This window comes from Diadema antillarum, unplaced genomic scaffold (genome assembly GCF_040938485.1).
Source record: "Diadema antillarum isolate AM-2024a unplaced genomic scaffold, OU_Dant_1.0 seq00000512_RagTag, whole genome shotgun sequence".
Lineage (NCBI taxonomy): Eukaryota > Metazoa > Echinodermata > Echinoidea > Diadematoida > Diadematidae > Diadema > Diadema antillarum.
Window position 1 is genome coordinate 1,666,958 of NW_027271466.1, and position 14,413 is coordinate 1,681,370.

At 38.0% G+C, this 14,413-nt stretch overlaps 1 protein-coding gene across 1 annotated transcript in view; it reads left to right on the top strand.

Moving 5' to 3' along the window:
- The window catches only part of LOC139734194 (active breakpoint cluster region-related protein-like), a 126,737-nt gene that overhangs the window by 32,001 nt on the left and 80,323 nt on the right, over nucleotides 1-14,413 (top strand). Inside the window, exon 3 of the mRNA XM_071644999.1 lies at nucleotides 1,152-1,271. Within this exon, the coding sequence (XP_071501100.1) occupies nucleotides 1,152-1,271 (120 nt within the window). The remainder of the gene's footprint in view (nucleotides 1-1,151; nucleotides 1,272-14,413) is intronic.

Here is a 14,413-nt window from a genome sequence, read left to right on the forward strand (position 1 = left end):
GAGAGAGAGATCGAGAGATCGAGAGAGATCGAGATCATACTGCAATTGGAAAAAAATAGTTTTCTTGTATTCATTTGATGCACTTTAACGCACTTACATCATTGAGGGACAGTTTTACTAATGTATTCGAATTTCATGCATACAAATCTTTATTTTTTGGTTTTCCTGAAACCAGAAAGAGGGATGGCTTGCCTGATATAACAACATCAAGTGTGAGCATTTGGATGAAATAGTTTATCACTAGCTTCTCAAAGGAATGTCTCCAACAAGTTTTTAATACACGTCCATAAAGATTTAAAAATGAACCTATTACAATATATTATTTCAGTACGAGTGTGTGTGAGTATGTCATCTCATCTTGCAAACATAATTGTCACATGTAGATAGTTTCAACATTGAAAAAGAAATGTGTAATGCGTTGTGTTTGTGCCTGTATCACTCTCTGTAACTCTCAGTAGGCATTTTCACATCAGTCCGGTGAAAATCTGAGCTTGAGATTTTTTTCACAATCACGAATGAGCGCACTATTTTATTTCCCATTCACATCAGCTGGAAGAGAATTAGCTCCCCATTTTTTCTTTTTGAGCTAATTCAATAGCTGAGCATGTGCAAACAGCATCTATAGAGTGCATGCCTTCAAAAAATTACCTGCGCATTTGCTATTTTGTGTGTAGGTTGCCTTGATCGATCAAATCACACATACTAGGCATGATGGGATGCATCACACTACTTTCTAGAGGTGAATTCACATTATTAAATGGAGCGCTAGTTTGCAAATCATCCTGCAATTGTGGAAATTTCCCCAAGTTTTGGTTCAGAAATTTTCTTGAGCTTAGCTTTCAAATTGGTGCATCAATTTGAATTCACATTATCAAAAAGCGTGCTATTTCATTATTGGCTATGAAAATCCAAGCTTGAGATTCTGAAAGTAGTGCACTATTTCGAAACATCGGGCTGATGTGAAAATGCCTAGCGTATACCTTGCTTGATCTGGAGCTAATGGAATTGGTAGGGCCTATACCAAACTATGATTTGACTCATCCTATTCTAATGGTTGGTGGTGAACCCCATAATACCATTAATTTCAGTTTGCAAGCAAGATGTTTTGCTGGATGTGATATCAATACTTTGCATGACGTTTCATCGTACAGGGAGATTCGGTGAAGCTGTCGACACCAGAGGTGGAGAGTCTCAGCATCAGACGCCTCCTGCTGAATGGTATCCTGGAAAGTGAGAGGAAATACATCAAAAGTCTGGAGAAACTACAGAAGGTAAAAAACTAAGAAATGATCACCAGTCTGTTTTTGTTTTTTGTTGTTTTGTTTTTTATTTTTGTTGTGTTGCTGTGTTGCCAACATGGAGTAAAAATTCCCTTCCCACAAATTTGAATTTCTGAAAAAAGAAGTGCCCTAAATGAGGAATCCCTAAAGATATTTCATCAGTTCATGCCTTTGAGTTATGATATCATTATTATTACTGTAGTTAAACATACACATGTATATAGTTGTAGAAAAAAAAAGGAAAAAGAGAATTTGAGTGAAATGACTACTGGTGTAATAATGTGTTTAGCTTTGTAATGAGGAGTTTTGTGTTATTATTGTTTGCCTACATTGTATTATAAGAAGTTTAAAAATTGCTCAAACACTGGGCTGTCCATGTAAATACAGGCAAACACCTCAGAAGCATAGGATGTGTGATATGATTACCACTACTGGATATATCGCATAATTACAGTGGGTCGTATTCACACACCAGTGGAGGGCATTAACCCCATGGAAGACTGAAAGTCAGGGACGCAACAGGACATGGGAGATAAAAGCCTTTCTCTCCCTTACACCCCCCCCCCCCCCCTAGTATTCTGGGAAAGACTGTCGGTACCACAGGAAATTAATCATGGCTTGTGAATGTGATGGTTAAATATGTTTGTTATATATCATGTCAGGGTCGGGGCAGACTATATCAATACCCTGCAATATTGTGAGAGAATAAATTGACCACAAAACTGCCCCTCCCCCCCCCCCCCCAAGTCTAAATCCATGAAAATGTAGGCATTAGCTACAGACAAGATCATTCTTGTAGGCAATATATCATGTAATTCCTTTATTTCTGTATTTTTATTGCCTGTTTTGGTTGTGTTTGTTGTTAATGTTGCATGACCCATTTTGAAATACAGGATGTGCTGGATCCAGAGTAAATCAGCATGGTCTATCAAAAGTGTTGCTGTAACTGTAATCACTTGATTCGACATCTTCAAAGATGATTTATGTCAATGATCGCAGCACCAGAGGGTTACAAGTATTAAACAGGGCTCTCAAATGTGCACAGACTGTACATAGATTTCACATACTGTTAGTGTAGTATGTGGAAACCATAGGAAAATATATGGCAGAACTCTTTTTTATTTCTCAATCACATTCAGACAGATGGCACACTGTGTAAGTTACATGTGTTTAGGGAAAACTCCAACATCAAAATTATTCTACAACTTAACGTGCCAATCACATTCTCACAAACAGAATAACTGAATAACCAGTAGGCATGCATCTTGGTGCTATGTTGTTGATGTTTTTTTTTTCATAAAATAAGAAAAATAGTATTTGGTGCACACTTTTATGAGTTTAGATTATACTTCATCTTGAGCAAGTATGAAAACTTGTTTTTCGCATTGCTCATTCTTTTCATCCACAATGCGCAATTGTACTACTAGCCTTTTAGAACACATATTCTATAATGTGCACAAAAAAAAGATTAGTTTCCAAAATTGCATTAAGGCTTTATATTTAAGTGAATGATGTATTCACCATTAATTGCCTGATGTAGGAAAGAAGCATTTGTTGAAAGTTGGAGAGATGACACAATTATCATTATTATTATTATTTTTTTTTAGGGGTCGACAGTGATGCAAGGAGGTTATTAACCTCAGAACCTGCATTCATGCCAACATAAAGATCAATAGACTGTGGTAATTAACCGCCACTTGTGTACATACGGATAGAGACTGTGCCATTGTAAATAGCATGTCATTATTATTGCTGGTGGTAAACTGTCCAATATTTTTTCAGTTTACCCTTGCTGTCATACCTGGGTGATGATGATGTGGTCATGTGTCATTCAACTCATTCCAAGTTCAAGCTTTTTTTGGTCCATCTGGCTTTGTACACAGAAGCAGTTTGGAGAGAGAAAGTGCAGAAGGTTGGCCATTTTGTCTGTAATTTGTAAATAATATGACACTGTGGTATTTTTCTGGTGATCTTATCTGCACAATGAATGGCTTTGTAGAATTCATCCGTGATTCCAGCTAACCAACTCCAAAGGTCATGCCATGACTCCTGGAATGCTAGACAAGTGTCGTGGCATGTTTGCTTTTCCACGTACAGTCATTAGCCGCTCAAATGTTCGTACAAGAAAACAGAATGACACGGAAAAAGAATCAGATTATTATATAGTTACTTCAGAAAAATGAAGGTAGTTGACTGTCTGTCATTATTACAAGTCTTTTAAAATGTAGTATCCCTCATTCTGCAAATCTTCATGTGAATCTCAAATAAGGGATAAAAAATTAATTTGTGAAAAATAAGAAATTCAGCTCAAAGAAATAGAATGAATAGTGTGAATATCAAAGCGAATCAGTTTCATTTGGGGTAAAATTAGAGGAGAAGTTATATTTAAAACAAAGTAAAAAAGTGATGATTATTTGATTTTAACATGACGGGCAAATTTGTCGCGACCGGATGGCTTTGATTTGATTTCTCTTTCACAGCACTGATTTTACTTTCACACTGCACACACAGAACTACAAAGATCACAAACATCAGCATTTACTTAACCTATTTAGGGTATTGCAAATGTTATATACTGTGTGTTAATTTGGGGATGGTGATAAGGTGTCTATTGGCTTCTGAAGTACACAGCTGAGAACATATTATGGCAGTAAACAGAAGACAATTTTTCTTCAAGGGGGAAATTGTTTTCTGGGGTTTAGAGTCCCATGTGAGTATTAGTTAAACACCTCACTCACGTTTTTACTATGCATGCTACAGCATGATTTGAATTAGTGCGGCAGCTTGACTGTAAAACCTTTTATCCCCATTGGCGGCCTGTTGGTTTACAAAACACCAGTGGTTGTCAGAGAGTAGTGGACTCTGATAGGATTAATTAACCTTCATGAATGAAAGTGATTTGCCCGTGTCCAGGATGTTGTACCCGGTTTCTGCGTATTTCCACTGCCGAGACTCTGTCTGTACATCCTCTGCACTTTTCTCTTCCTTTTTTGATCAGAATATTTAGGACAATGCATTTTGGAAGGGTTCTTTAGTTTGATTACATAACATGCAGTGAACTGTGATGCAGGACTCTAGTGTACAGTGGCTTGTAGTAGTGCAGTATCAATGTAGGATGGGTCTTGTAGTAATGCAGTATCCGTATAAAGATGGGTGGGTCTGTTATCTGTGTCACAGGACTCGGGTGAATATCAGCAGTTCCACTAATATGCAGTATTGATGGTGTCCTTAAAATGCTTAGAAGAGAGAAGAAAGGAAGAAAGACTCTCAGTAATAGATATGCTGTAATATGTGTGTTTAAGCCCTCCAATGGTTTGGGTTAAAATGCTAATAGTTCTTAGATGGAAAGCTACAGGTGTACCGACTATTTTGTCATTACTTCTTTAGATGTTCTATTGTGTACAGGTCATAGCTAAAGGTATGAAAAACTCCAATTCCAAAAAGATATTCAAAGATCAGTTCAGAATGTATCTTTTAGGCAAATATGGTGCTGTTCAACTTGTATTCAGTGGAAGAGAACGATGTTATGGTTTTAATATATCATTTTCAGTTTCTTGTGCACATTTTCCACATAGCACTGTAAACCAATATCATCTGCAAAGTTCTATTACTTTTGAATGGGTCAACCTTCATAAGGATATTCTCTTATCCTGTTTGGCTGTTTCAATATGAACCAACTGCCAGGATAGCACTTTGTATGCAGGAGATCATCTCTTGCTGAAAGGGTGCATTCATGAAAGTGGGGGCTCATTAAAATTTGGTCTGAATACAGGTTTTTGTGTCCAAACTTCACCTACAATAATCCCACATAGCTTGATGTGTTATAAATCTTAATTTGATAAGAATGTGAAGTAGACACCAAGCATTGTCATTCTTTTTGTTTTGTTTGCAGTAGTTTACTCAGAACAGGAGGACAGGACCTTTCAGTTTTCAGGGAAATGTTCCAATCTATTTGTTGTTTGTGTATATTGTTGAGATTGAGGAAAGGTTGATGAATAGAGTGCTTGGTCACAATACAGGGTATAGAGACATTGGGGGACTGTATTACTGCTGTGTAAACAAACTGTACAGGAAATGGTAGCAAGATATTGGTAACTTAGTCATTCAACATTTTCATGTTTTGTTTTGTTTGGCAGCTGACCACATCCATGTTCCTGGAAGAAGATCATCCTGCTTGATTTGAAAAACAAAAAAATAAGTACAGAAATTTCATAGCAAGATAAGTAGAAACTTGATTGGTCTCACCAAAGTTGTGATCATCATGCAGTATGTGCAGACCATCTTTTGTCTATGGCAGGATGATATCATTTTGTTCCCTCATCATCTTTACATCAGTGTACATGTCAAAAGACTGAAAAAGTGGACGCATTGTGCAGATTTGTGTTAAAAAGGAATAAACTTTCAGATTTCCTACAAAGAACTTTATCTTCGGGTGGCCTGATTGGGCAACTAGGATTCAAAATCTATTGATATGTTTCCCTTTATTTCAGGCCAATTTATTCTATTTTCAGGCTACCACAATTTGAAATGTAAAGATATTGGAGGCACGGACTGGCCCCTAGGAGAAAAATTAGTGTTGAGTCCTGGTATTGCTGCACAGGTAAAGGTACATGTGTAGAGATACTGCTTTCCACCAAAAATATGCTGCAATGCTGTTTACAAGGTTGGCATCCCCATTGCATCTATCTTTGTCTTTACTGCTTTTCTGTCTTCTGTTTGCATACACTCCCACCCCTCATGCTCCCCCACCCCACTGATAATATTATTATCTACCTGTCAGGCAGAGATCAGTGAACAATGATAATAATGTGCTGCCGGAGCGTAGCACTCAGCTCGCAGCACGTAAAAACCCAGGAGCTTTTCTGGGCGCAGGTTGTAGAACCGATATAGGGACTCCTAAACGACCTTGTTTATTATATCAATCAATCTTACATTCCTCTGTGCACAGCAGGGAATTTACTAACAATTGGCCTAAACTTCGGGGGTTTTGTCAAAAAAGGGGCGGGTATACCTGTGAACTTGCAGATTCCCATAGACATGTACTGTATGTATCCAGTGCAGGCATAGCTGCTAGAACACCTTACACTTGGCAAGCCTTACAAAACATGTTACTTGTCTGCTATTGTCATTTGTTAGTTTCAGCAGCATATTAATCTTTTGTTTCTTGAATATTCCTTGTTTATGATCAAAGGAGGAGACAATGTTATGTTTAGAGTATGCCTCTTTGTGTTGAATCTTGCCATGGCATGTAGAAATCTAGGTGGACTGAATGCACCGTTATACAAACACAACATACATTTTAGCCCAGCTTGCAATCTTTTTTATAATACCTACTTGTCGTAGTTAATTCTTCACATGGCAGATTAAAGAAATACAGTTACGTAATTCTGCCTAAGTTGAAGATTTGTACAATGTATGTGAAATAATGGGCTAAAGTTGATGGAAAAAGGAAATTCCCAGTTTACATTCAGAGCTTTATACATAAAATAGTTATTCTTCTGCTCATATTCCAAAGTTGATTGTACTCTTTCATGTGAGCCTGGATGTGACATGAAAGGTCACCTCCCTGGTATGAGCCCTTTTCTTGTTCATATTAAGTTGTTCATTACAGTTGCAGAATTCTTAAAAGCCTTTCGTTGCCAAATTTATAATCAATCTTTAAATTGGGCATTCATTTTAGAAGAGCGGAGTACATTTTTACCTCTGAATTTGGGGAATTTTCTGAAGTAAATTTCCTTCTGATCTTGAGACAATTTTATGAACTCAACCATTTCCAGAAAATTTTCCCCAGATATAATTGATCGATTGATTGATTGTGCACTCTGTTTTCATACATGAGCAGGCAATTAAACAGAGTTATTGCATGATATTTGAATCCAACAGTAGAAACTCTTGAAAAGGTAGATGATTGACTTAAATGTACAACATTGTTTTGCTTGATAATACAAAATGAAGATGTATTATGCATTTGAATTCAGAGGTGCCAATTTAGTGATTACAGGATGATGATGATGATGATGATGATGATTTTTTTTTAGGGAATTCCCCCATGACTTCATGAGATCAGGGAGGTGTCTCACCTCCCTGATGAGATAGATGTACCTACCAAATATTAATAATGTTTACTTTGGCATGTACAGAATGAGGCAGAAATGATGTAAAACCCATATTTTGTACTAAATAATTTGAGTATTCTCTCTATTGGCCTCCCATCAATGTTGTTCTTGCTCCCTCAAAAATGTTAAGTATTTATCCCTAGCAATCATCGAAGCTGCTTTGCTACTGGTATCTTTGGTTTCTAAGCACTCATTGTTGATATTTGCTATAGCACCACAATTTGAACTCCCGGTGAATGGTTGTTGCCTGGTTGTTTAAGCTGTTTCTAGAGCTGGTATTTACGATCTAGAGATAGCACAAGATGTGCGGCACCTACGATAGAAGCTGAAGAGTACACTTTGAAGGCATTCTTTTTTCGGGATGTATATTGAATGAATGGATGTCGAAAAGAGGCATATGACGTCTTTAGGACATGACACTATGTTCATGTTGAAATCAATTAGCATAATGAACATAAAGACTTTTCCTGCAAAACAAGGTAACTTCATTCTTGTGAAGGTGAGGTATTTGTGGTTAAAGCTGCTATAGGTACAAAGTGTACAAAGTACAAAGAAAAATAGGAAAATACTTTATCACAATCTTAAGAATATTCCTTATTATGATACAAGTGATGTATCACTGGAAAGGTTTTATTTCGCTCTCTCTGATGATGGACTTACTCTAAAATGTTTATGAATGGCGCTTAACTCATTTTACAATGAAACTCTTCATATTATTTGTTATTCTGAGTTTCATATTACTTGTTATTCTGAGTATCATGAGGTTGAAACTTGGATGTACTTCCTGTTTATCAATATTCAGCTGGTATGATGGGTCCAAAGTTTTATAATTTTGTATTGTTTATGAGGCAAATGAAGTGAAAGTCTGGGGACATATATGTCACTTGTTGAGTGGGGCGTATGTCACTTGTTGAGTGGGGCGTGTGTCACATTTAATTTTAGACCCAGTGCCATCTAAAAGGCATAGTGTATTGAGGTTTGTGAACATTGGTGTGAAATATTCTGTTCAAATTGGTAAACAGTGGCAATGGAACGAATTAAAATGGAAAGAATGTAAATTATCCCATCTCCAATCAGTAAACTGCTTTGTATCATCAATATTTCCAAACAAAGCATGCATGATTATCATATACATTTTATGTACATGTGCATTACCCATTGCATATCTTCTTTAAACCTGAACAGACAGCCAGAGAATAATCTCCACTAAATAATTCATTGTGTTTAATCAGGTATAGTTTCTAAAGTTTATGAAATAATAACACTTGATAGCATAGCTTCAGAATCATTTGTATTTTAAACAATCAAGGTTAGTTTGTAGAACAAATGATTCTATTCATATATTATATACAATCATGCTTTGCCATTCTTTTTTCTTTTTTCTTTTTTTGGTCTCGAGAACAAGAGGGAAGTTCATGGGGGAATTCTAATGAATTCTGAACCCAGGTATGTTATACTGCCTCACAAACAATGGCATGTTGTATTGAGCACTGTGTAAACAAACCTAATGTCCTTTGTACTTCTGCTTATTGGTTGAAAGGAGCTTTGCATTCACCATTTGTGCTGGTATTTTATGAGTCCAACATTGGACTTGCTATATATTAATGTTGAGCACATGCAAATTCATCCCTTCATTTCCTGACCTTTAACCTATCAACTCCCAGTGAATTCTACTATGCAAATAATCATCCTTAGTTAATGAATTGGCATTTTTATCTCTGAATTTTACTACATATCTTATATTAGAGATAAATTATACTAAAATATCACCAAATCTGCACAAAATAAAGAAATTTACACACAAAAATGCCAAATTGAGAGATAAACAGGACATTTTTCCTCAAATATGTTGCCAATTTAAAAACCAGTGATGCACTTGTAAATGTAAGACTGAAAGGAGGCTTTTGAAAATAATTCTGCAGAACAAAACAACCCCGCAAATGAAAACAAAAAGGGCTCAAATCAGAATTTACTACCTGCAAACCTATATGTTTATGCTGTATTATGAGCATATTCTTTCATGATACATATTTGTACAGTATTTACAAGGCAGTATCGGTGAACAGGAAAACAAAAAATGCTACTATAAATTAAAAAGTGGTAGGAGAATTTTTACCCAAAAAAAAAAATCTAGATGCTTTTTGTCAAAAGTTTTAGATTTGACCACCATGTTGCCAATGGGACCTGCTATAGAAAGATCTGCAGAACTTTTATCCAGTAAGCCAATAAAAGCTCAGATGATATGGAGCACATGTAAATGTGGTGCTGGTCAAATAATGCAAGCACACAGCAACATCAAAATGCAAACACGTGTAGAGAATGGTTATTGAAGTGCTGTAAAACATGATATATTCGCGGCACGAAATTTTCGCGAAGTGGAGCCGATAGCCTTTTTCGTGGCATGAAATTTTTGCGATTTGCCACTGGCGTTCAATGCATATAGTGTAGACAAGAAATTTCGCGTGCATTTTAATTTCGCGAATCTTGGCACTCGCGAAATTCGCGAAATTAAAATGCACGCGAACATTGCTCGTTTTACAGTAGCTTGTGATTTTGAAATAATGCATGATTTTGACAGTTGTTCAGTTCGGGAGCAAAAAAAAAATTCTTTGTTATATCTGACAAATTCCTCTAGGTGTTTTTCTTTTTTTCTTTTCAGCCTTAAGTTTATGTCACAATGAAAGAAACTTTTCTTTCCCATAGGTTGGAATCTAGCATGTAAAGGTTTTGGGACCCAACGATTTACCCCATTAAAATGGACCCTTGTATCCAACCTTCCTACAATGGAACTGGCACTGCCCTGTATTACAGCAGTGGATAGTATACAAATATCGACTGCTGCAGAGGGAGATGGTAAAACTATTTGCACCGAGGTGATTTCTCAACAGTGCTTATGTCCCGAGACGAAGTCGAGGGACATGGCACTGTTGAGAAATCACCGAGGTCAAATAGTTTTACCATGGCCCGAAAGAAAGCAGTCGATATTTGTTTTATATCCCTCTCGAGCATTTTACTAGAGTAATGACGGTTCCCTTTTGGAAAAATGTGCAGGTTTCTTGAACGATAAATCTACCGTTAGGCCGTAGCTGTGCAGCAGCAGTGCGTGCAGCGCGTAGCGAACGACACCGCTGCGCTGTTGTTGATTCCTACACACGAGCTACACTACACAGCGTGCAAAACTCCGAAAGATCGAGGAGGTCCAGGACTACGTTAGAAGTAGGCCTAAAGCAGCTTCGTTACCCAGATCATCTTCAAAATCGGTTTTAGTTTATTCCTAATTCGTACCTGATATGGTGTCCTCCTGCGATCATTCCTCCGTTACTTGAACCAGTCACTTTGTCAATTGAGCTGAATGCATTGATCACACTAATTGCAAATAACGTTACACACACACGCCATCGCACCACAGATTTCTGTAATTATGCCGTCGCGCAATTCCAAAGCGCTGCTAGATGCTAGCGCTAGCTACAAGCCACGCACAGGACTGTCGCTCAAAAGTATCGCTACTACGCGCACTGCGTACATTCTTAAGTGAGTAATGTCGATATCGATCGCACGATCACGATGGGTGCAGATCGTGGATTCCCAAAAGTACTATATCCCGCTGGCTAGTAACCAATTGCACCGCATCCAGCTGCTCGTAGCTAGCTAGTAAAACTACACCATGTTCGTGCTCTGTACAATCCTATGGCAAGAAGCTTTACATGAGGGATATAATATGAATTACAAGTAAAAGATGTAGCACCAAAGCAAAGATACATGATTTGGATGAGATAGATTCTAGGGCTTGATGTGAAGAGTTTGTTTGCAAAAACCGATAAGTCCATATTTGTGAAATAGGGATATCTGCCATTAAAGGTCAAGAAAAATAAAGAGAATAATAAGAAAATTTTTGCTTCTTTTGACCATAACTTCAAAAATGTAACTTTATATGTAGTGACCCATATATCATTTAAAAGGTATTATTTTGTACTTTATGACAGAGACCATACTTCAAAATTTTCAAAAATGGACTTATCGGTTTTTGCAAACAAACTCTTCATGTGTTGATTGATATCGTTGTTCATATACATTAGGAAATACACCATTTGTGCACACCCTGTCAGAAGAATGAAAGTGTATTCTGTGTCACCTGCTCACGATAAGAATGAGTTTCACCATGATGACCTGTGTAATTAGCATTTATAGTGCCTGGTGATCAGACATGACTTGAACTTTATGTGTATCGAAAATGATAAGAAAATGACATTTAGTTATGAAGATATGAGCAATCATCTGACATTATCTGAAAATCATGAAATGGTGCTTAGATGACGTCACAGACAAGTTATTATCATGAAAATGTTAATGTCATCAGTGTTACGACCAAAATCACTCTGAGAATGATCGCACAAAAGAAACAATCAACTGATGTTCAGGCGGTTTATTAACAGTAATATTGTGGGTACAGACTGGTAATCGGCGTCATATCAGTACAACAATGATCAATAGAAACAATTACAAATCGGTAAAGGGATTACTTACATGCATCCAAACTATCACAAAGTCGCTACAGTTCCCTGGTAATGTCCAGATATGATGTTCGATGCACAAATGAATGATCCGCGATGCACCGATGAATGATTCCTGCGACGTAACTCCAGAGGCGCAGGTTACGATAGTCCAAGGTATAGATACGGGGTAAAATCCACGATTATGTCCACGGCGAAACGTGCAGAGTCCAAACGTTGTGACGACCACGTCCAGTTGATGCGTTGAATGATGATTCACTTAATATTGTCCAGCTATGAATCCAGCCCGTCACAGCTTTGCCGTAGCAATGTCCATTGACATTAAAATATGGAGTCCCATGAAGGCACATTAATTCTGTGCAGGCAAAAATGTCTCCCAAGCCAAGTATCTCCACAAACATAACAAGTCAGCAGGTAACACAGGACTGACTATAACAAGTTGCTTCAGAGCCAGAAGTGACGTAACTCTCAGAGCAGAGGTGTTGGGTACTCTGCCTACTGCAGAATTCCTCTGGCTTATATACTATCCATTCACCCCCTTCTAGCACATTCTATAACTCTCTCCAACCTACTAGCCAGTCCAAGTTCCAGGAAACCTGGATGACTCACTGCCTAACTATGTACAAAACATCATTACCAAAAATAACTACCAATCACATTGGGCTACAGGGACAGTGCCTCACTCAGCCAAACATGTAAGCACTTCCCAGAACTTTCTGGAATGGGTGAAACCAATCTAGATTGAGTGAGCTATAATGTATTTCCTGCTACATGCATGTACTGTATAGCTACATTGTATACCACCTAGAAAATTCTCCACTTATCTGGTCAGCCTGTATGTACTATATCTATACCACATAGAATGTTCTCCATTAATCTGGTCAACCTGTGTACATACACATTAAAACAACCATGCATACAGTACATCATACATGTACATAACTACTAGTGTGTACACTTGTGACACCATCCCCCATGGGAAAAAGAAAGCCTTGCCGTAGCAAGGGTTTCTTTTACCTTCACAATTTCTCATTATTATTTACAATGAATGTGAGGTAAAATCCAAGTCAAGCTACAATAATCACATACTATCACATGCCTTTTGGATAGCTGTATTAATTCCATGTTATCTTTTCATGGATATCATTTACAATTTAATATTGCTTGGATTCTCAGAGCTTATACAATCATATCAAACTGTTTTGCACACATTAATGAATATGCTTAACACATACACTGGAAATGATATGCGGTGAAAACTTTTCACCTTTGATACTCTCTTCATGTTACACTCTTGACAGAGCGTCGGCAATTACATTGTTTTTGCCTGCCACATGTTTGATTTTGAGTGCATATGGCTGCGTCATCATGCTCCATCTGAACAACCTGTTGTTCTTCATTTTGAACCGGTCTAAAAAGACCAAGGGGTTGTGGTCAGTATAGACCGTGATCTCCCCTTTGCTATTTGTCAAGTACACTTCGTATTGCTGGAGGGCAAGGATGAGACTGAGAGCCTCCTTCTCAATTGTGGAGTACTTCTTCTGGTATGTGTTCAATTTTTTGGAGAAGTAGCTAACTGGTCGTTCAGTGCCTTCTTCATCTTCTTGGAGCAAAACCGCTCCCACTCCTACATCGCTGGCATCTATTGCCATCTTGAATGGCTTTGCGAAGTCAGGAGCTGCCAAAACAGGCTCATTAGCAAGGACTGCCTTTAGTTTCTCGAAGGCTCTTTGATACTCATCAGTCCAGGTGTACTTTGCCTTGCCCTTCAGCAGGTTTGTTAGGGGGGTGACTACAGTGCTGAAATTCGGTACAAATTTCCTGTAGAAACCAGCCATGCCCAGAAATCTGAGCAACTCCTTCTTGGATTGGGGGATGGGAAAGCCTAGTATAGCCTCTACCTTGGCTTCTCTTGGTAATACTTGTCCCTGACCGACTACATGCCCGAGATACACCACTTTGGCCTTTGCAAATTCACTCTTTGCCAGATTAATCACCAATCTGGCCTCCTTGAGTCGATCGAAAAGTTGCCGCAAGTGTGTAATGTGCTCCTCCCACGTGTCACTATACACTAGGATGTCATCAATGTATACTACACAGTTGTCAAGTCCGGCAATGATTTGGTTTGTCAGCCGTTGGAAGGTGGCTGGAGCATTTTTCATGCCGAATGGCATTACTTTGCATTGGAACAAGCCATCTGGTGTAGCAAAGGCAGAAATCTCTCTGGCTTTGTCGGTCAAGGGCACTTGCCAGTATCCCTTTAGAAGGTCTATTTTACTGACATATGCAGAATTTCCGACCCTGTCAATGCAGTCTTCTAGTCTGGGAATGGGGAAAGAATCTGTTTTCGTCACGGCGTTTACCTTGCGGTAATCAATACAGAATCTTTGAGACCCATCCGGTTTGGGCACCATGACGATTGGGGAGCTCCAACTGCTTTTACTAGGTTCTATTATGTCATTGTCTAGCATGTATTGAACCTCTTCCCTTACTTTTTGCAGTTTGC